This window comes from Xiphophorus maculatus, chromosome 14 (genome assembly GCF_002775205.1).
Source record: "Xiphophorus maculatus strain JP 163 A chromosome 14, X_maculatus-5.0-male, whole genome shotgun sequence".
NCBI lineage: Eukaryota > Metazoa > Chordata > Actinopteri > Cyprinodontiformes > Poeciliidae > Xiphophorus > Xiphophorus maculatus.
This window is the reverse complement of record NC_036456.1, coordinates 8,970,578-8,992,292: the sequence shown is the minus strand read 5'-3', so window position 1 is coordinate 8,992,292 and position 21,715 is coordinate 8,970,578. Positions and strand designations below refer to the sequence as shown.

Genomic DNA, 21,715 nt, shown 5'->3' with positions numbered 1-21,715 from the left:
ATGGAGGGGTCACAAGTGTGGAACACTGGACCAGCTCTACCCCCTTGGCAGGGTCCTGGAGGGTGCATGGGATTTCGCCTAACCGGTCTACATGTGTTTTGTGGACTTGGAGAAGGCATTCGACCGTGTCCCTCGGGGAGGCCTGTGGGGGGTTCTCCGGGAGTATGGGGTACCGGGCCCTTTGATACAGGCTGTCAGGTCCCTGTATGACTGGTGTCAGAGTCTGGTCTGCATTGCCGGCAGTAAGTCGGGCTCGTTTCCAGTGAGAGTTGGACTCTGCCAGGGCAGCCCTTTGTCACCGATTCTGTTCATCACTTTCATGGACAGGATTTCTAGGCGCAGCCAAGGTGTTGAGGGGATCCATTCTGGTGGTTTTAGGATCTCTGCTTTTTGCGGATGATGTGGTCCTATTGGCTTCATCAGGTCATGATCTGCAGCTCTCGCTGGAGCAGTTTGCAGCCGAGTGTGAAGCGGCCGGGATGGGGATCAGTGCCTCCAAATCCGAGGCCATGGTCTTGAGCCTGCCCCAAGTGGAGGAGATCTTGGGATCTTCTTCATGAATGAGGGAAGAAGGGAGAAGGAGGTTGACAGGCGGATTGGCGCAGCTTCTGTCGTCAAGTGGGCGCTGTACCGGTCCATCGTGGGGAAGAGAGAGCTGAGTCAAAAAGCGAAGCTCTCGATTTGCCAGTCGATCTACGTTCCCACCCTCATCTATGGCCATGAGCTTTGGGTCATGACCGAAAGAACGAGATTGCGGATACAAACGGCCAAAATGGGTTTTCTCCGTAGGGTGTCTGGGCTCTCCCTTAGGGATAGAGTGAGAAGCTCAGTCATTCGGGAGAAACTCAGAGTAGAGCCACTGCTCCTTCACGTCGAGAGGAGCCAGTTGAGGTGGCTCTGGCATCTGGTCAGGATGCCTCCTGGACGCCTCCCTGGTGAGGCGTTCTGGGTATGACCCACCGGGAGGAGGCCCTGGGGAAGACCCAGGACACGCTGGAGGGACTATGTCTCTCGGCTGGCCTGGGAACGCCTCGGGATTCCCTCGGAGGAACAAGTGGCCGGGGAGAGGGAAGTCTGGGCCTCCCTTTTGAAGCTGCTACCCCCGTGACCCGACCTCGGATAAGCAGAATAAAATGGATGGATGGATGGACATGAGTTGAAATAGGCATCAGAATTTATAAAAACCTAAGGTACAGTGGCCAAACTCTCCTCCACTGTTGTTCTTCTTCGGTTAGAAATTGCATTGCGTTTTATTTCAAATGCAGTGGACACAGAGACACGAAAGGGTAAAAAAGTGAAAAAAGAAACGAAGAGAGGACTGGCAAAACGTTTAAAGGAAAGTAGGGAGATAAAAAGAAAGAAAGAAAGGAAGAGAGAATGTATCACATTAGGAAACTGTTTCTGCAGAAAGAGAGAAAAAAAGAGAAGAAACCACAGTGACAAACAACATATATAAATACACCAATGAGACTGAAAAGCACACATACATTTTCACAAGAAGTATTCAGTGGTAAGATAGTGTTTATCTTCAATTAATGGAATTATTAGTAAAAGTTAAAGTTATTTTACTTGAATTGGGGCACCAAGTCGAGTATCTCTGGATTCATGAGTCAGACTTTTCTTTCAAATGAATTCAAAACCACTGACATGTTTATTTACCTTTCAGATTTCTGTTTTATCTTTTGTCAGTAGTTCAGTGTAACATGAACACATTTTTTTACTCAACTCCTAAGGAGTGAAAAGTTCATTCATAAGTGATCGTAAGGTGTAAATATACTTTACAACCAAAACTTGAAATATCTGATCGCATTTGTTCTTCATTTCCTGCTGATTGGAGTCGATTGGGCGAGAAATTCTAGTTAAGTTGATAGGAAATGTTGAAATGTTCTTTGGTCAAGCTAAAATGAAGAAGTGGGAAATGTAAAAATGAAGAAGTGGGAAATGTTACGAAACTCGATGAGCTCAAAACGCAGAAAAAAAAGAAAGCCAAAACATGCGATTTAATGTTTATAAGAAACCGTAACGATTGTTTTGATATCAAGGACGTCTGTTGATTTAAGTGAAAGACAGAGCTCTGGTGAGGTTGAGACAGTTGATGTTTAATAAAAATTTTTTCAATTTAATTATGTTTGAATTTATTTATTGTAGAGACGAATATGGCAGTAGGACCACTGGTAGGAGGCAGATTATCTTGATTTATTTTTATATTTTTCACAGAATATCTGTCTCATATTCTACTGTCAGGACATCGTGACAGTTTTAACAAATATGTAAAACATTTTAGATTTTATAAGCTAACTAACCTCCAGAACAAACATAAATCATCACTCCTCCACCAACCCTGCTTCAAGTTGGAGAACAATTGTACATCATGGTAGGAAAAGTTATTCTACAATCTGCAGGAAGCTTTAATCATTTTTGGAGTGCTTAACTACAAATCATATGACTTTTATTTCACTTGTTTTTAATAAATAAAACAACTAAAACATCTGATGATAGACTCTGCCCTGAAATATAAAAATAAATAAGAAAAGTGTGTTTGTGTTATGTGAACAGAAGTGCTATTTTTCCACTTTAAAACACACTTTTTCTCTCTTTTTTTTTTTAAGCATATTTGCCGCAACTTGCTTCAAGATAAAAAATAAAAAATATTTCTCCGGAAAAAATAAGGTCATTATGTGGTTTGAGACGTTATTCTCTGCCTATGTCAGGCTTTATGGTTAAATGCTTAACTTCCTGTGTTTGAATGATACAAAGGGCCAATTTGGTGCTGCTGCCCCCCCCCCCCCCCCCCACACACACACACACACACACGCACACACACACAACTCCTATTTAAAATATTTGAGCACGTTTTATTAATTTCTATTGCTTTAATCTAGTCTCTGAGAAAATATGTCGATTCTCAGCCTCCATTGTGGGATTATAGAACTTGAACATACCGATAAACACACTGTGAGAAATCTCACTTGATACAGAGAAAATGGATGCTCTCTCTTTCTCTCTCTCTCTCAGCCGGAGATTGGAGTCCAGCAGCAACAGATACTCCACATTATTTTATGATCAGAAACAACACTGGACAATTCTGCTGCCATGTTTTCATTATATGTTGTGATGATTATTGTATTTCTGCAGCTTTAAGATGCCAAAGATGATTTAATTATGCTTTGGTTTAAGGAAGTTAAACTAAGTGTCAAAACATTGTGTGGGAAGTGTCAAAATATTTGTGGTAGTACTTATTCTTTAGCTATGATGTTTCTCAGATGAAGATAAAAAAAATGACCATGACCTCACAGAACAGGAAACTAGCGCTGCTGATCGGACATTTCAGTGATATGAAAAGAACGTGTTAGTGTCAGAGCTGGACGTTACGAAGCGACACTCTGTGCTTGTTTGTGAACTTTTAACATTAATAATGACAAACGTTTTAGGTTTTATCTTAGTGATGAATGCACTCCTCTGCTGCGGACATGCTGAAGGTATTTTCTCTTTTATTCTTCATATTTATTTATAATCTCATGATGAGGCACGTCTGTATAAACTGCATGATAAATGTGCTAAATGTGTTGTGCTGCGTTTTAGGCGCAATTCTGACTATTGATCCCAACTGGTCGACTTTTCATCCTGGAGAGAGCGTGACGTTCATTTGTGACATGAATGAAGGCAAAGACACCGACTGGGAATATGAGATTAAAAAAAATGGAGAACAATTTCTTCGCTCCAACCCGCACAAAAGCTTCACATTACAACCTATCCAAATCGATCACAGTGATGAATACCAGTGTTGTGGACTCAGGAAGATCTCCGGTGATACCAAGTGCAGTGATACTGTCTCTTTAACTGTTACTGGTGAGTCCAAATGATCTTATTCAACCAGATTTGTACATTGTTGAGAGTTGTGTAGCTAATACACATGTTTACTCCTCTGTAAGTTAAATCTATATGCAGAAAATCATTTTAGCTTTTTTTTGTTCCTCGAAAAATTATATTTTAACCTCAGCAGTTTCAACCCGCCCATCCACAGAAAACAAAATTCTATGAAATGCAATTAAACTTACTATTTTATAAATAATGTTATTTTTCATTAGGTGAGCTAATCACAGAATAGCATAAATTATTTTTTTTGTTTTGTTTTGTTTTTTCTCTGTTTTTATTTCTGTCTTTAAATTAAGATAACTATTTCAAGATAACATGTGATTCCCATTAGAGAAACTCAATTATAGATTTTTGTCATATATTATGATGAGACATTTGAATATTTGATCTCAATCTGACTGAAGAATAACTAAACGTGTTAACTGACGTTTTTATTTCATTTTATTAACATCAGCTCAACCCAAAGCCACACTGACTGCAGGTCCTACAACCATACCAGTAGGGGGCAGTGTGACACTGAGCTGCTATCTGCCCTCTGCTGGTGGATGGAAATACAAATGGTTCAGAAAGACCAAAAACACACCTGAAGTTCAACTCACTGATGAAGAAAACAGAGATATTAATGTAGCACAAGGAGGAATATACCGATGTCTGGGAATGAGAGGAAATGAAAACTATCAAAGTCTTGTAAGTGACGAAGTCAGCATCACAATAAGCTGTAAGTTCAATTATTTATTTTAAATGCAGTTTATTATTCTTTACTTTTTAGCTTAAACTCATGAGGTGTTTTTAATTTATTTTTATGTTTTGGTTTGTTTTGCAACTGTCCATATCTGATGGAAACAGTTTCCAATGAGGTCGTTGTGACTCGACAACCAAACTGGCCTCAGATGTTCAGTGGTGAGTCGATCACTCTGACATGTGAGGTCCAGGGAGGAGAAACCATTGAGTGGACGTACGAATGGAGGAGAGATGGGAAACCTGTAAAAGTGGGAAATAATAAACACCTGACTGTCAGTGTTAATGAGTCCAGTAGTGAAGAGTACAGGTGTCAGTGTAGACGCAGAGACGACTGGTATTCTGAGACAAAGTGGAGTGAAAAGATCCCAGCGTCTGTGTCAGGTGAGTCATGATTTTTTTTTTTCATCAGGACCAGCCCAACATGTAATACAATCTGCAGGAAGCTTTAATCATTTTGGAGTGCTTAACTACAAATCATATGACTTTTATTTCACTTGTTTTTAATAAATAAAACAACTAAAACATCTGATGATAGGCTCTGCCCTGAAATATAAAAATAAATAAGAAAAGTGTTTTTGTGTTATGTGAACAGAAGTGCTATTTTTCCACGTTAAAACACACTTTTTTCTCTCTTTTTTTTTTTTTTAAGCATATTTGCCGCAACTTGCGTCAAGATAAAAAATAAAAAATATTTCTCCGGAAAAAATAAGGTCATTATGTGGTTTGAGACGTTATTCTCTGCCTATGGGCGACTGTGGCTCTTTGGTAGAGTAGTCGTCTTGCGATCGGAAGGTTGTAGGTTCGATTTCAGCTTCCTCCTGCCACACGTCGATGTACCTCTGGGCAAGGCACTTAACCCCAAATTGCCTACCGATCTGCGTATCGGTGTATAAATGTGTGTGTGTTTGTGAGTGCGACTGCGTGAATGTGACTCTAGTGTAAAGCGCTTTGAGTGGTCAAAAATGACTGGAAAAGCGCTATATAAGTTCAGTCCATTCCATATGTCAGGCTTAACTTCCTGTGTTTGAATGATGCAAATGGGCCAGTTTGGTGATGCTGCCCCCCCCCCCCCCCCCCCCCCCGACACACACACACACAACTCCTATTTAAAATATTTGAGCACATTTTATTAATTTCTATTGCTTTAGTCTCTGAGAAAATATGTCCATTCTCAGCCTCCATTGTGGGATTATAGAACTTGAACATACCGATAAACACACTGTGAGAAATCTCACTTGATACAGAGAAAATGGATATTTAAAGTACTGGTACATCGTTCGTTTTTCTTAATTTTGTGAGTCTCTCATTTTTTTTTTACCTGTGTGAGAAGTGTTAGTACTTATATTTTAGGAATGATGTTTTTTTCTCAGATGAAGAGAAATCAGCTGAAACCTCTGATGTCATTCTGATGGAAAACAGATAAGATATACTTATAATGAAGAGGATGTGCCTGTCAAGCTTCAGTGCTGAATGTTAGCGTGAAACGCACTGTTTTCATTTATCTGAACTTTGTTTTTGTTGATAATGACAAAGGTTTTAGCCTTTATTTTACTGCTGAATACTCTCCTCTGCTCTGCACATACTGAAGGTATCTTGATTTTATTGTTCTTTTATTTATTCACACAAAAAGAGGTACATATGCATGCCTCTTTGATTTGATGTATGAAAATCTATTATAAGCATATAAATGTGCCAAATGTGTTTTGCTGTATTTTAGATGCTGTGCTGACTATTGATCCCAACTGGTCGACTTTTCATTCTGGAGACAGAGTGACGTTCATTTGTGACATCAATGAAGGCAAAGACACCGACTGGGAATATGAGATAAAAAAAAATGGAGAACAATTTCTTCGCTCCAACCCGTACAAAAGCTTCACATTTCTACCTATCCAAATCGATCACAGTGGTGAATACCAGTGTTGTGGACTCAGGAAGAGCTCTGGTGATACCAAGTGCAGTGATACTGTCTCTTTAACTGTTACTGGTGAGTCCAAATGGATTTTCAACTTGACTGCTTTAGGGAGTTAAAAAGTCACTTTATATGTTTATTCTACTTTAAATGAAATCCTTGTGCACAAAGAGTTTGGGTAATTAAATTAAGATAACTATTAATAAGATACTTGATGATGACACCTTTGTATATTTGCAGTCTGCCAGACTGATGAATAACTACTCGTGTTGACTGAATAATTGACGTTTTTATGTTAACATATTGTGTTATACAATGACAATGTGTGCATGGAAAATAATACTGCCCCTTTTAATAAAAACTGTTCTGATTTCTGGTTTCCATTGTAGACCCCAGTGAAGGTGAGAACTAGTAACCCGAACAACAAAAAGGTAAATAACATCCTCGTCATTCATGCAAAAACTTTATTATCCAAGATGTTTCTTTTGGACAAATTAAAGCACATGATAATTTTATGAATATATCCTCTCTCTCTCTCAGCAGGAGATTGGAGTCCAGCAGCAACAGATACTCCACATTATTTTACGGTCAGAAACAACACTGGACAATTCTGCTGCCATGTTTTCATTATATGTTGTGATGATTATTGTATTTCTGCAGCTTTAAGATGTCAAAGATGATTTAATTATGCTATATCTCTTCAAGAATCAGATGCGCTCTAATTTTACATTTTCGCTCATGTCATAAATAGGATAGGTCGCACATTCATAAATTGAAATGTTGTAAGATTCTTGTGTAATAAAATTAAAGATGAAAATTACAAACTCCGTTTTTACCTACGCAGCTGGATTTGTAGCTTTTACAGTTATGCTATGTTTGCAATAAATACGAAATTGTCACAGAGTTTGGATATCGGTGCCTGTTTTCAATGAAATGAGTGAAAGTTCATGAATGCATGGTGTGTAAAACATTAATGATGTTGATTGGACTGTTTTAAAGTTTTGTTCAGTGTTAACAAAAAATAGTATTTAAGTTTGCAGTCCAAGATGATATCTACATGAGTATTCAGTCCATTACAAGTTAAAAGCAGAAAGAATGGAATACGTTTTTTCAAACGGGTGGAAAATGATCCTACATGTGGACTTTCATTGCTTGGTCAGTTTACTGGTATTAAAATTGATTCCACAATCAGCAGAAAGATTTAACAAGATGAACAATGAGGTTGTTGACATGTGAAACAAATTGTGATTTTATTGTGTACTTATTAAAATAACACGTCAAACAATTGATTAAAAGCTCTGCACTAAAGCGTAAAGCCTTATTAAGCAGTTTTACCCAAAATGGCTTCTGTTAGGTGGACAGGAAGTGTCAGTTCTCCATGGTGAAAGACAAAAGACTGAAGTCGGAGGTTTTAAATTCCAAAATAAAAAACAATTTTTTAAGTTGTTTTGATCAATTCAGTGCAACTTGTGCCAAAATAAAACGTAAAGAATATTCCTCCGACACACAGAATGTCATTATCAGGCCAGGAAATCAGGCTTGTTGTGCAGCGATGTCACTTCCTGTGTTTGAATGGCGCAGATAAAATAGAAAAAAATGAACAAAATGTTCACTTTTGACAGTATGTGCATGGACTGCTCTTCTTTTGTAGTTTTTTTTTTTTACTTAATTTTAAACTAATCTTTTATTTAATGAGAAAAATTCTATATATTAGAAAGTTCACTAATGTAATAATTTGCAAAATCTGTTATCTTCATTCTCTCCTATATACATTAGGTTTTTGAGAATTTTTTGTTTGTTCTGCACATCATATCTTCCTCTAGTTTTTGAGCAAATAAATCTTTTAATTTAAGCTAAACTGAACATGACCTTTAAACAAATGGTTACCTAAAACCGTTTAACTGGGGTGTCTTTTCATGAGTCACCTTAGTTTAAGGAAGTTAAACTAAGTGTCAAAACACTGTGTGGGAAGTGTCAAGATATTTGTGGTAGTACTTATTCTTTAGCTATGATGTTTTTCAGATGAAGATAAAAAAAGTGACCATGACCTCACAGAACAGGAAACTAGCCCTGCTGATCGGACATTTCAGTGATATGAAAAGAACGTGTTAGTGTCAGAGCTGGACGTTACGAAGCGACACTCTGTGCTTGTTTGTGAACTTTTAACATTTATAATGACAAAAGTTTTAGGTTTTATTTTAGTGATGAATGCGCTTCTCTGCTGCGGACATGCTGAAGGTATTTTCTCTTTTATTCTTCATATTTATTTATAATCTCAGGATGAACCACGTCTGTATAAACTGCATGATAAATGTGCTAAATGTGTTGTGCTGCGTTTTAGGCACAATTCTGACTATTGATCCCAACTGGTCGACTTTTCATCCTGGAGAGAGAGTGACGTTCATTTGTGACATGAATGAAGGCAAAGACACCGACTGGGAATATGAGATAAAAAAAAATGGAGAACAATTTCTTCACTCCAACCCGCGAAAAAGCTTCACATTACTACCTATCCAAATCGATCACAGTGATGAATACCAGTGCTGTGGACACAGGAAGAGCTCTGGTGATACCAAGTGCAGTGATACTGTCTCTTTAACTGTTACTGGTGAGTCCAAATGATCTTATTCAACCAGATTTGTACATTATTGAGAGTTGTGTAGCTAATACACATGTTTACTCCTCTGTAAGTTAAATCTATATGCAGAAAATCATTTAAGCTTTTTTGTTGTTCCTCGAAAAATTATATTTTAACCTCAGCAGTTTCAACCCACCCATCCACAGAAAACAAAATTCTATGAAATGCAATTAAACTTACTATTTTATCAATAATGTTATTTTTCATTAGGTGAGCTAATCACAGAATAGCATAAATTGTTTTTTTTGTTTTTTCTCTGTTTTTATTTCTGTCTTTAAATTAAGATAACTATTTCAAGATAACACGTGATTCCCATTAGAGAAACTCAGTTATAGATTTTTGTCATATATTATGATGAGACATTTGAATATTTGATCTCAATCTGACTGAAGAATAACTAAACGTGTTAACTGACGTTTTTATTTCATTTCATTAACATCAGCTCAACCCAAACCCACACAGACTGCAGGTCCTACAACCATACCAGTAGGGGGCAGTGTGACACTGAGCTGCTCTCTGCCCTCTGCTGGATGGAAATACAAATGGTACATAAGGACCAAAAACACACCTGAAGTTCAACTCACTGATGAAGAAAACAGAGATATTAATGTAGCACAAGCAGGAATATACCGATGTCTGGGAATGAGACCAAATGAAAACTATCAAAGTCTTGTAAGTGACGAAGTCAGCATCACAATAAGCTGTAAGTTCAATTATTTATTTTAAATGCAGTTGATTATTCTTTACTCTTTAGCTTAAACTCATGAGGTGTTTTTAATTTATTTTCATGTTTTGGTTTGTTTTCAACTGTCCATATCTGATGGAAACAGTTTCCAATGAGGTTGTTGTGACTCGACAACCAAACCGGCCTCAGATGTTCAGTGGTGAGTCGATCACTCTGACATGTGAGGTCCAGGGAGGAGAAACCACTGAGTGGACGTGTGAATGGAGGAGAGATGGGAAAACTGTAAAAGTGGGAAATGATAAACACCTGACTGTCAGTGTTAATGAGTCCAGTAGTGAAGAGTACATGTGTCAGTGTAGACGCAGAGACGACTGGTTTTCTGTGACAAAGTGGAGTGAAAAGATCCCAGTGTCTGTGTCAGGTGAGTCATATTTTTGGGGCCAGCCCAACTCAGATAAGCATCTCCTTGAATGTACTAATAAGTTATAGTAGATCATTGAATATTTATTTTTGTAATCATTAAAAATACAGTTTGCAGAGTTTGATAAATATTCTAGCTAAGAAATGAGTTAATAGTGTTGGTTAAAACTTCCTGCTTGTCTCTTGCCTGGAATCAAAGGAATATATGGATAACAAAACCTGTTTTTATCCATCTTCCCTATAATTTACTATTAGAAATCATAGTATGTCAGCATACATGTTAGTGACCAAAAATATAGTCCATTTTCCACATTTAAACTTCAATCCAAATGTTTTTATTAAAAAGATGCATAAATGCTACAAAAGCACTAAAGACATTTAATTCATTGTTAGTGTTTCTTGTTTACAGTGACTGTTATAGCTTCATTTCTCATTTAAAGATTTTTAGCAATCGAAACAGTTATTGATGTCATTATCGTCATGTCTAACAGATGTTTACAGGTGAGCGTTCCTACAGCAAAGCTTCATGACTTTTTTTAACTGCAGATCTAAACCATTTAATTCAGTTTAGACAGTAAAAACATTGAACTGCTTGAGAAAAATCAATACAGAGACTGAGAATGTCTGAGTCCAACCTTGATGTCACATTTAAATTCTTTAGTAGGAAATCATGTCTTAGGGTATAATAATAACTAACAATACATTACTTATGTTTTCCAGTAATGGTGTCCAGTCCAGTCAGCTCTTCATTTCCTTTGCTCTTAATTGTTGGACCGTTTAGTGGAATCGTTCTCATCGTCCTCCTGCTCTTGTTGTGGCACTACAGACGGTCCAATGGTGAGAACATTTTCTTCTCACACCGGATCAGATTATTTCATCACCAAAAATACTTTATTAAATAAGAAAATGTGTCATAAATCTGTAATTTTTAAATACATTTCATCTGTTTAATTCTGGTGTTAATGATGCCAATTCATTTTTCAATCTTCCACAGTTTTATGCTGCATCAGGTCAGTTTGTAATATCTGTCTTTTCATTTTAAACATGAACTTCTGATTCTTTCACCTTTAATTCGCTTAAATATTTTTAAATTGTTCAGCAGCCAGAGCTCTGCCACCAATCATGGAGTGGATCAGACTGAAGGTCACCTTTACAGCTCTCTGCTACATGGTTGGTCACTAAATAAATGTCATTATTATTTATAATAATTTGTTTTCATGTTTTTGTTGATTCATCTTTATAAAAGCAAATATACAGACATATTTAAAGGCTCAAAGTCCAAATGGAGCTAATTATTTCTAATAATTGAACTTTTTGTGCTGAACGTTTTGTCATAATTAATGCACCAAAGTCATGGCTCTGCTGCTCTACATAATAAAATACAGTTATGTCATTAGCATGAGTTTGTTCAGGGCAAATGGTTCAAAATTACAAACGATTATATTCAATGGAAAGAGTAAGACATAAAAGTAATATGATTAATATAATTGCTTTCAGATCCAAACTTTAATCTTGAAATGTTTTTGTTTACTGCAGGCACCACCTCTCTGTATGAGACGGTACATCCAAGTGGAGCCACTGGAAATGGTAACGTTCATGTTTTAAAGCCGACCTGCAACATTCAAGTTATTTAAGGAGATTAAAGCCGGCTCATTCAACATGCGGAAATATTTCAGAAACACATGAATTTCACAATGCTGTGAAACACTCTGAACTTTAACTCTTCACAAAGATGAGTTATTAGTAAACATTCAGTAGATTGTGAATTTAAATTTAAATTTTCATGCATGTTGCCATTTTAACAGAGAGGTGTCATAATCCAGAGGAAGGTTCTGTTTACGTTAATGTGAGACCAGGACATAAAAGCTCAGCATGAAGGTCAGTGATATTATCATTGTTATTATTCTTTTATCTATAAATGCATTTATTTATTTATTTTTTGGGAGGGTTAACTGTCTTGCCACTTTTGACTTTTCTAGTTATTCTCAAGCACCTTCTGATGGACATTGATCACAATTCAGATTTTATAGGGGCAGTTTTATGTAAAGTCGACTTTTTAAGCTGTTAAAATGGTATTTTGTCGTTAAAATACATATCGTATTTTTCGGACTATAAGCCGTTACTTTTTTCCCCACATTCTTGAACCATCCGGCTTACAGCCTGGTGAGGCTTTTCTGTGTATTTTTCTTCAACCACCAGGGGGCTCTTTAGCACGAAGTGAATCATTGGAAGTCAAAATTGGAAAACAAAGAAGAAAGTACTGATTTTCATTTAGAACAAGCACATGCTAGCAGCAGGCACGACACAGAAATGTTTTCAAACTCAAACCCAATCATCATGAAAACAACACGAAAAAGTTCATATGATGCCGGTTTTAAGTTGAAGGCTATCGATCAGATCAATAGCCGCTGCACTGAGCTTGGCATGAATGAATCCATGGTTCGGCGTTGGAGCTATTAAGGGCTGCGTCCTTAATAGCAGATTTATTAAGGACGCAGGCCTCCGCTGCAGTAGTGTGGAAAACCGAAAGCGGCTGAGATACCAGTGGCTTATAACCCAGTGTGGCTTATATACAGTATATGTACGTTTCACGTTTTTTTTTTTTTTTTAAACTTTGTTTGTGCGGCTTATAGTGAGGTGCGCTCTACAGTCCCGAAAATACGGTACTTGGAGTGTTGCCTTGATTCTTTCATGCATGTTTGAGAAATCTTTTAATCTCCCATGGCAACCATTCAGCTGTGCAAAATGCCTGGTGGACTTAGCTCCGCCTTCAAGACGAAGCTCCTCCTCTGAGCTGCAGCTTCCAAACTTCTGAGCTTCCTCCTCACAGAGCAGCCCTTCCCCCACAACTCCTCCACTCAGCTCCTTCAAACTAGCCTGCAGCAATTGGCAAACACTGGGTGTTTTGGAATAGGTACCTCCTGAGCTCATTATATGAGCTACTTCTCAGTTCAACACTAATAAAAATGTTGTTAAAGGGTTAACAGAGAAGCGATGTTGTTATGAGGAGGCGGAGTTTCCTGGAGGCGGGGTTTCAGAAAAAGCAGGAGCTTCTTAAAGAGACACAGCCCCAATTCCAGGGTTTTAAGTTACAAAGTCAAAATTCTTTTAAGTCTTATTTGAAATGTAAATGCGTTTTCATAACAACTAAAAGTAAAATATTTGCTTGATTGTGTTATACAATGACAATGTGTGCCTGGAAAATAATACTGCCCCTTTTAATAATAAACTGTTCTGATATCCGGTTTCTGTTTTAGACCCCAGTGAAGGTGAGAACTAGTAACCCGAACAACAAAAAGGTAAATAACATCCTCGTCATTCACGCAAAAACTTTATTATCCAAGATGTTTCTTTTGGACAAATTAAAGCACATGATAATTTTATAAATATATGCTCTCTCTCTCTCTCAGCAGGAGATTGGAGTCCAGCAGCAACAGATACTCCACATTATTTTACGATCAGAAACAACACTGGACAATTCTGCTGCCCTGTTTTCATTATATGTTGTGATGATTATTGTATTTCTGCAGCTTTAAGATGCCAAAGATAATTTAATTATGCTATATCTCTTCAAGAATCAGATGCGCTCTAATTTTACATTTTCGCTCATGTCATAAATAGGATAGGTCGCACATTCATAAATTGAAATGTTGTAAGATTCTTGTGAAATAAAATTAAAGATGAAAATTACAAACTCCGTTCTTTCCTACGTAGCTGGATTTGTAGCTTTTACAGTTATGCTATGTTTGCAATAAATACGAAATTGTCACAGAGTTTGGATATCGGTGCCTGTTTTCAATAAAATGAGTGAAAGTTCATGAATGCATGGTGTGTAAAACATTAATGATGTTGATTGGACTGTTTTAAAGTTTTGTTCAGTGTCAACAGAAAATAGTATTTAAGTTTCCAGTCCAAGATGATATCTACATGAGTATTCAGTCCATTACAAGTTAAAAGCAGAAAGAATGGAATAAGTTATTTTCAAACTGGTGGAAAATGAACCTACATGTGGACTTTCATTGCTTGGTCAGTTTACTGGTATTAAAATTGATTCCACAATCTGCAGAAAGATTTAACAAGATGAACAATGAGGTTGTTAACATGTGAAACAAATTGTGATTTTATTGTGTACTTATTAAAATAACATGTCAAACAATTGATTAAAGGCCCTATACTAAAGCTTAAAGCCTTATTAAGCAGTTTAACCCAAAATGGCTTCTGTTAGGTGGACAGGAAGTGTCAGTTCTCCATGGTGAAAGACAAAAGACTGAAGTCGGAGGTTTTAAATTCCAAAATAAAAAACAATTTTTTAGGTTGTTTTGATCAATTCAGTGCAACTTGTGCCAAAATAAAACGTAAAGAATATTCCTCCGACACACAGAATGTCATTATCAGGCCAGGAAATCAGGCTTGTTGTGCAGCGATGTCACTTCCTGTGTTTGAATGGCGCAGATAAAATAGAAAAAAATGAACAAAATGTTCACTTTTGACAGTATGTGCATTGACTGCTCTTCTTTTGTAGTTTTTTTTTACTAAATTTTAAACTAATCTTTTATTTAATGAGAAAAATTCTATATATTAGAACGTTCACTAATGTAATAATTTGCAAAATCTGTTATCTTCATTCTCTCCTATTTACATTAGGTTTTTGAGAATTTTTTGTTTGTTTTGCACATCATATCTTCGTCTAGTTTTTGAGCAAATGAATCTTTTAATTTAAGCTAAACTGAACATGACCTTTAAACAAATGGTTACCTAAAACCGTTTAACTGGGGTGTCTTTTCATGAGTCACCTTAGTTTAAGGAAGTTAAACTAAGTGTCAAAACATTGTGTGGGAAGTGTCAAAATATTTGTGGTAGTACTTATTCTTTAGCTATGATGTTTCTCAGATGAAGATAAAAAAAGTGACCATGAGCTCACAGAACAGGAAACTAGCGCTACTGATCGGAAATTTCAGTGATATGAAAAGAACGTGTTAGTGTCAGAGCTGGACGTTACGAAGCAACACTCTGTGCTTGTTTGTGAACTTTTAACATTAATAATGACAAAAGTTTTAGGTTTTATTTTAGTGATGAATGCACTTCTCTGCTGCAGACATGCTGAAGGTATTTTCTCTTTTATTCTTCATATTTATTTATAATCTCAGGATGAACCACGTCTGTATAAACTGCATGATAAATGTGCTAAATGTGTTGTGCTGCGTTTTAGGCGCAATTCTGACTATTGATCCCAACTGGTCGACTTTTCATCCTGGAGAGAGCGTGACGTTCATTTGTGACATGAATGAAGGCAAAGACACCGACTGGGAATATGAGATAAAAAAAAATGGAGAACAATTTCTTCGCTCCAACCCGTACAAAAGCTTCACATTACTACCTATCCAAATCGATCACAGTGATGAATACCAGTGTTGTGGACTCAGGAAGAGCTCTGGTGATACCAAGTGCAGTGATACTGTCTCTTTAACTGTTACTGGTGAGTCCAAATGATCTTATTCAACCAGATTTGTACATTGTTGAGAGTTGTGTAGCTAATACACATGTTTACTCCTCTGTAAGTTAAATCTATATGCAGAAAATCACTTTAGCTTTTTTTTTGTTCCTAGTTATTTTTCATTAGGTGAGCTAATCACAGAATAGCATAAATTGTTTGTCATCTTTTGTTTTCTCTTCTTTTTCTTTCTTTTTTTTATTTGGGTTTTTAAATTAAGATAACTATTTCAAGATAACACGTGATTCCCATTAGAGAAACTCAATTATAGATTTTTGTCATATATTATGATGAGACATTTGAATATTTGTTCTCAGTCTGACTGAACAATAACTAAACATATTAACTGACGTTTTTATTTCATTTCATTAACATCAGCTCAACCCAAACCCACACTGACTGCAGGTCCTACAACCATACCAGTAGGGGGCAGTGTGACACTGAGCTGCTCTCTGCCCTCTGCTGGATGGAAATACAAATGGTACATAAGGACCAAAAACACACCTGAAGTTCAACTCACTGATGAAGAAAACAGAGATATTAATGTAGCACAAGCAGGAATATACCGATGTCTGGGAATGAGAGGAAATGAAAACTATCAAAGTCTTGTAAGTGACGAAGTCAGCATCACAATAAGCTGTAAGTTCAATTATTTATTTTAAATGCAGTTGATTATTCTTTACTTTTTAGCTTAAACTCATGAGGTGTTTTTAATTTATTTTTATGTTTTGGTTTGTTTTCAACTGTCCATATCTGATGGAAACAGTTTCCAACAAGGTTGTTGTGACTCGACAACCAAACTGGCCTCAGATGTTCAGTGGTGAGTCGATCACTCTGACATGTGAGGTCCAGGGAGGAGAAACCACTGATTGGACGTGTGAATGGAGGAGAGATGGGAAAACTGTAAAAATGGGAAATGATAAACATCTGACTGTCAATGTTAATGAGTCCAGTAGTGAAGAGTACATGTGTCAGTGTAGACGCAGAGACGACTGGCATTCTGTGACAAAGTGGAGTGAAAAGATCCCAGTGTCTGTGTCAGGTGAGTCATATTTTTTTTTCGTCATGACCAGCCCAACATGTAATAAAACCAGGCAGCTGGTTTTGGTCGGAGCCCAAAGACTAGCTGAGCGTCGTCCGGAAAAGTCAGTTCAAAACCCTTTGAACTGCCTTGTTGCTGAAATGTGCTCTGCAAATTCAAAACACAGTTTAAATATTCTGATTATATTCCATTCAAGTGATAAGGTATTTGTGTTTTTTTTCTCTCTCTCTGCTGGTGTCTAATCATGGGAAAACAATCTTATCCTCATCGCAAACAAATGTGGCACTGATTGAAAATGCACTGTCACGCTGGCCCCTCCTGTTTGATTTTAACTGTAGCTGCACATTTTATTCTCAATAGAAAAGATATATGTGGAAATGATATAAATGGCTAAAAGTTCTAAATATTTTCACTAATATATGACTTTGAAGTAGCATGTCAAGAAGTTTGCAGTGAAAAAGCTAATATATGAAAATGCTTTTAAGATGTTTTTTCATTGTTTTCCATTAGGTGAGTATGTTGTTGATGTAGTGTAAATCTAAGAGTCAATGCATAATAAACAAAAACATTTTGTCAAAAGACTGCACATGAGATGAAAACCTAATAAAAAAATGACTACCCACAAAAAGAAACAATTTGCAAATAGGAAAAATGTTTTCTTTCTTTCTTTCTAAAGAAAATACTTTTTTTCCCTTTAAATGAACATTTAGGCGATAGAAACAACATTATGTTAATGAGACCTAACATTGATAATGGTATTCAATATATTTCTGTAAACCTTTCTATGATTATATTTAAACTGCATAGTGTGTGTTCAAAGGAACATGGAGGACGTCCAGATTTAGTTGCTATGGATACGTATCTATCAGTTGGTTGTAGGTGGGGATTCTGCTCAGCTGGGGGACAAAATGTGTCTGAAGACATTTTTTGTTGAGTTTTATTTTCATTTTAGTTTACATTTTAGGTTCTACATGTAAACTCTATTTTTCTAATAACTGAGTAAGAAGTAAATGAGATTGTAAAAAAAAAAACAACAAAATGAACATGACACTGTTCTTTCCAGTAACAGTGTCCACTCCTGTCAGCTCTTCATCTGATGTCCTTATGATCATCGGACCTGTCGGTGGAATCCTCCTGGTTCTTCTTCTGGTGTTACTGTGGTACTACAGGCGGTCCAAAGGTGAGATTGGTCATTGTGAAGGTATAATAACAATATTTGAACGATGAAGTATTAAGAGAATATATTTGTTGTTCACAGATTTACGCTGCCGCTGGTCAGTAAAGCGCATCACTTCACCTCAAATATCTAAAATTGATACATTTTTGTGAAAAGATTTACACCATTTACACTGTTTTAGGTGGAAGCTGTTAAAAATCAGCTGCGGAGTAAATAATGGATTCAACAAGAATGACACCAATGAGAGCAGCTCTCCTCTGCATGGTCAGAAATTAAACAATTTTTGTCCTTAATACTCTAGACATTTTTAGCTATGTTATCATTTGTATCGATAAGATTGCGTTTACATATTCAGTAAGGAAAGCTTTAGAATTTGCTCAGTGAAATCAACAAATGGCTGCGTGTGAGTTAATGCAATATTCTATTCACTTTTTTTCCTGCACTGTAGGTGACGATCATATCTACGAGTCGGTCAACTTCTCAGACTCCAGTGGAAATGGTAAAGTGAATCTTTTCCACCAGATATAACTGCTGCATGTTCAAATGCAGGCAACTGATCTGAAAAATCCTGAAATGTTTCAGTGGCAGACAAACCCAGAGATGCAACCTACTCTCTCATTGAACTGAAAAACTTTGGGAAAGAGAGTAAGTCACAAAAACAACTTAAAGAAGAAAAATATCAGCCTAGTTTAGATCACTTTGTTTTTTGTTTGTTTTTTTAGAAATTGTGACTTGTTTATTTGAACAGGTATCCCAAATGAACCAGTAGAGGGCGCTGTTTACTATCGTCTGGAATCAGGAATGAAAGGTACAGTCAACTCCAACTTAATATTTTACTTTCCATCGCTATCGACCAATGTTTGACAAAAACAAAGCTTCTTTTTGTGACAAAATAGAAATGCTTAAATGTTTTTACACACTGTAAACCGTCTTGATGCAAGTAAAAATATAAATATTTAGACATGTGATACAATATTCAAAAATAAAATAAACCGAAAGTGAATTTGTGCTTATTACCTACTTGTATTTAGAATTAAGAATTTACAGGAAAAATTATTGTAGGAATGTAAAGTTTAAATCGAGTAAAAAAAAAAAGTAATTTGTGTATGAAAAAGTACATTGAAGTCTTACAGTCGTTGTCCTTTCACAGGTAGGGGGCGCCCTGGAGCAAAAGAAGAGGCTGTTTATTCAGAAATCAACTCAGGACCAGAGAACAATAACACCATCTAGGTGTAGTTCAGTCTACAGCTTCTAACTCATGTCATTTTTGTAGGATCTATTGTGACAAGCCAAATATTAACCTTTCATAAAACTGATTTTAACTGTTGCTTTGTATGTGTTAAAATAATCCCTCTCAACATTCCCAGTTATTTATTATACTGGTAATTCTGCTTTACTTTGCTTTAATATACAGAGTGAGTATATTAGTTACACACTCTGTATAAAAATACATGATTCATGAAATCAAACAAAACTTTTCCTGTTTTGAGTTAATTAAAATTACTCAAATTCTTTTTAATTTCTCAACAGTACAATGGTAAACACGGGGGATATGTAAAAATATGTTTATCCTTAAAATTCAAACATTTTTTTTTTTTTTTTTTTAATATTTGGATGAACTTTCGTCTAACTGTATGAATTAGGTAAATTTGTAAATTTGGTGTCTTTCTGTTTGCTTCTCAAAGTGGTTTTCTGAAATTTTAAGCAAATGTGAGTAGTGGAACATGAGTATTTTTATGATTAAAGTTCAGTATTAACAAATGACATATTTTTCATGTTCCATGAGATGCAATTTAATACTCAACTGTGTAATTTACAAACTGTGTCACAAGACTGTGACGCAGTTTGTAAATTGGTGTATGTTTTTATAGAAATGTGCATAAATATCTAGATGTATAAATGTATAAACATGAATAAATGACATAGTCTCTACAACACAGAGACGTTATTCAGGTATTCATTAAATAGTAGGTAGTGTTTGATCATTTTCTTTATTGTCTCACACAAACAAATGAGGAAATGAACAATTTGACAGTAATTGTAAATCAAATGTAATATTTTAATAAATCACATTTTATATTACTACTATATTTTATAGTGCTACACAGGGCTGTTGTGGATATTTTGAAATTTTTAGTATTGTCAAAAGTAATTATAATTAAACACTTACATAAATACCCTGTTCTACAATAAACATTATTTATTTAAATGATTCATTACCAAAAATAGACGCTGTGTTCTGTCCCTGACTTGTGTTTACAGCTAGTGGCCAGCAGATGGAGACATTAAGTCATAGTTTTCCAAGTTATCGGTCCAGAAACTGGCCGCCAGTTCAATAATGTGACGCAGGAAGAAAACTTGTGTGTCTTCATGATTCTGCTGCTTCACATGAACCTGATCCATCCAGTGTGTTTGGGCTGTGGAGGAAACGGCAACAATGACAAACAGCTCCAATTATCACAGTGTGTTAATTTATTATTATTTGTTCAGGATTTGTTCTGTATAGAGTATAGAGTGACAAACCTGCAGGCTGCTTTAAGAAATAATAGATGACCGAAGACTAATTTAAAAAAAAAAGAAAAGCTAAGTGCTTTAATGAAAGCAGTTTTTGTTTTTTGCTCTTTCTAGGTTTTAAGTATCAGGAGGAAAATAAAAGAAACATCAATTCATTTTTTACAATATTGTTATTTTTAGAGAGTTGAAAAATTAAAACAGTGGAGTAGCAGTTGGAGATACAATACCTGATACAAAATCAATTAAAATGCATTTTCCAGTTATTGAAAGTAATATATTAACAATAAAAAACAGAAAAGAAAAGTGTGTTTTACTTCATTTCCTGATAACAACAGTGAACATTATTTATTTAATCTGTGAATCTTGGTGGGGGGAAAAATCCCACCTTCTTCTGTCAGTGACTTGTGCTTACAGATAGTGGCCAGCAGATGGTGCTATTAAGTAGTCATTTCTGTCAGAGTTCCAGTAAAGGGCTGAATGTCCGGTGATCCATCCAGGAAGAAAACTTGTGTGTCTGCAGGATTCTGCTGCTTCACATGAACCTGCTCCATCCAGTCTGATTGGCTGTGGAGGAAACGGCAGCAGAACATCTCACACATCCATCATCAAGCTCAACATCCTCATCCTCACTGAAAACACAGCTGCTGCCTGAAGCTGCAACAACCATGTTAGCTTAGCACAAACAACAATTCAGAGAGTCTTGAAACACATATTATTTCTTCTGAAACTAGAATAAATGGGACAATTTTTAGATTCAGTTGAATGGACAATTTAGATTAAAACACCAGGAAGGAAGTGCCAGACCTAAACTCTGAAACAATGGCCTGCAGTCTGTATTCAAAAGCCTGCCACAAGAGGGCAGTGCTGAGTCGTCATACTATTAAAGAGAACTTCTGCTTCTTTGGTCAACATTTCTTGAGCAGGATGTCACTGAAGATGAAGCTCAGCACATTTGCAATTGTATTTATAGAGTTTCTGCAGGACACTCTGTAATGTTTCCTCGTCTCTTGGTGGAAGATCTGGACTAAAGTGAAATATTTAGTAAAGAAAACTGAAAATTAAGTAACATCAGAAAACCAAATGCTTTTCCACGACCTCACAGCCAAAACCCATGCTGGGTTAGCAGAGCTGCTAACGGCTTCTTTATGCTGAGCTAAGAAATTAATATATGACATATTGTAGATGAGGCTAAAGTTAGGATCAGGTTAAAGGTCAGTGTGTG

The 21,715-nt window shown here is 36.2% G+C and overlaps 2 protein-coding genes across 7 annotated transcripts in view; both read left to right on the top strand.

Annotated features, from left to right (window-relative positions):
• Window positions 1-3,183: 3,183 nt before the first annotated feature.
• LOC111605765 (B-cell receptor CD22-like) lies at window positions 3,184-14,042 on the top strand. Of its 6 annotated transcripts, none has more exons than XM_023346794.1 (13): window positions 3,800-3,849; window positions 6,916-6,957; window positions 7,070-8,764; window positions 8,868-9,134; window positions 9,607-9,867; window positions 9,995-10,270; window positions 10,990-11,106; window positions 11,264-11,279; window positions 11,369-11,439; window positions 11,806-11,856; window positions 12,075-12,147; window positions 13,527-13,568; window positions 13,680-14,042. In XM_023346794.1, the coding sequence occupies exons 3-11, from the start codon at window positions 8,701-8,703 to the stop codon at window positions 12,143-12,145; spliced, it is 1,194 nt and encodes a 397-aa protein (XP_023202562.1). In that variant the 5' UTR covers window positions 3,800-3,849; window positions 6,916-6,957; window positions 7,070-8,700; the 3' UTR covers window positions 12,146-12,147; window positions 13,527-13,568; window positions 13,680-14,042. The 6 variants fall into 6 exon arrangements, with proteins under 6 accessions (XP_023202566.1, XP_023202565.1, XP_023202562.1 ...); XM_023346796.1 differs by having other exon boundaries at window positions 7,067-8,764; window positions 11,372-11,439; XM_023346795.1 differs by having other exon boundaries at window positions 7,067-8,764; window positions 13,683-14,042.
• A 967-nt stretch (window positions 14,043-15,009) lies between these two features.
• The window catches only part of LOC111611056, a 44,069-nt gene continuing 37,363 nt past the window's right edge, over window positions 15,010-21,715 (top strand). Inside the window, exons 1-11 of the mRNA XM_023346676.1 lie at window positions 15,010-15,375; window positions 15,479-15,745; window positions 16,139-16,399; window positions 16,527-16,802; window positions 17,866-17,982; window positions 18,061-18,076; window positions 18,161-18,243; window positions 18,428-18,478; window positions 18,562-18,624; window positions 18,728-18,787; window positions 19,130-19,204. Of these exons, the coding sequence (XP_023202444.1) occupies window positions 15,312-15,375; window positions 15,479-15,745; window positions 16,139-16,399; window positions 16,527-16,802; window positions 17,866-17,982; window positions 18,061-18,076; window positions 18,161-18,243; window positions 18,428-18,478; window positions 18,562-18,624; window positions 18,728-18,787; window positions 19,130-19,204 (1,333 nt within the window). The 5' untranslated portion in view covers window positions 15,010-15,311. The remainder of the gene's footprint in view (window positions 15,376-15,478; window positions 15,746-16,138; window positions 16,400-16,526; window positions 16,803-17,865; window positions 17,983-18,060; window positions 18,077-18,160; window positions 18,244-18,427; window positions 18,479-18,561; window positions 18,625-18,727; window positions 18,788-19,129; window positions 19,205-21,715) is intronic.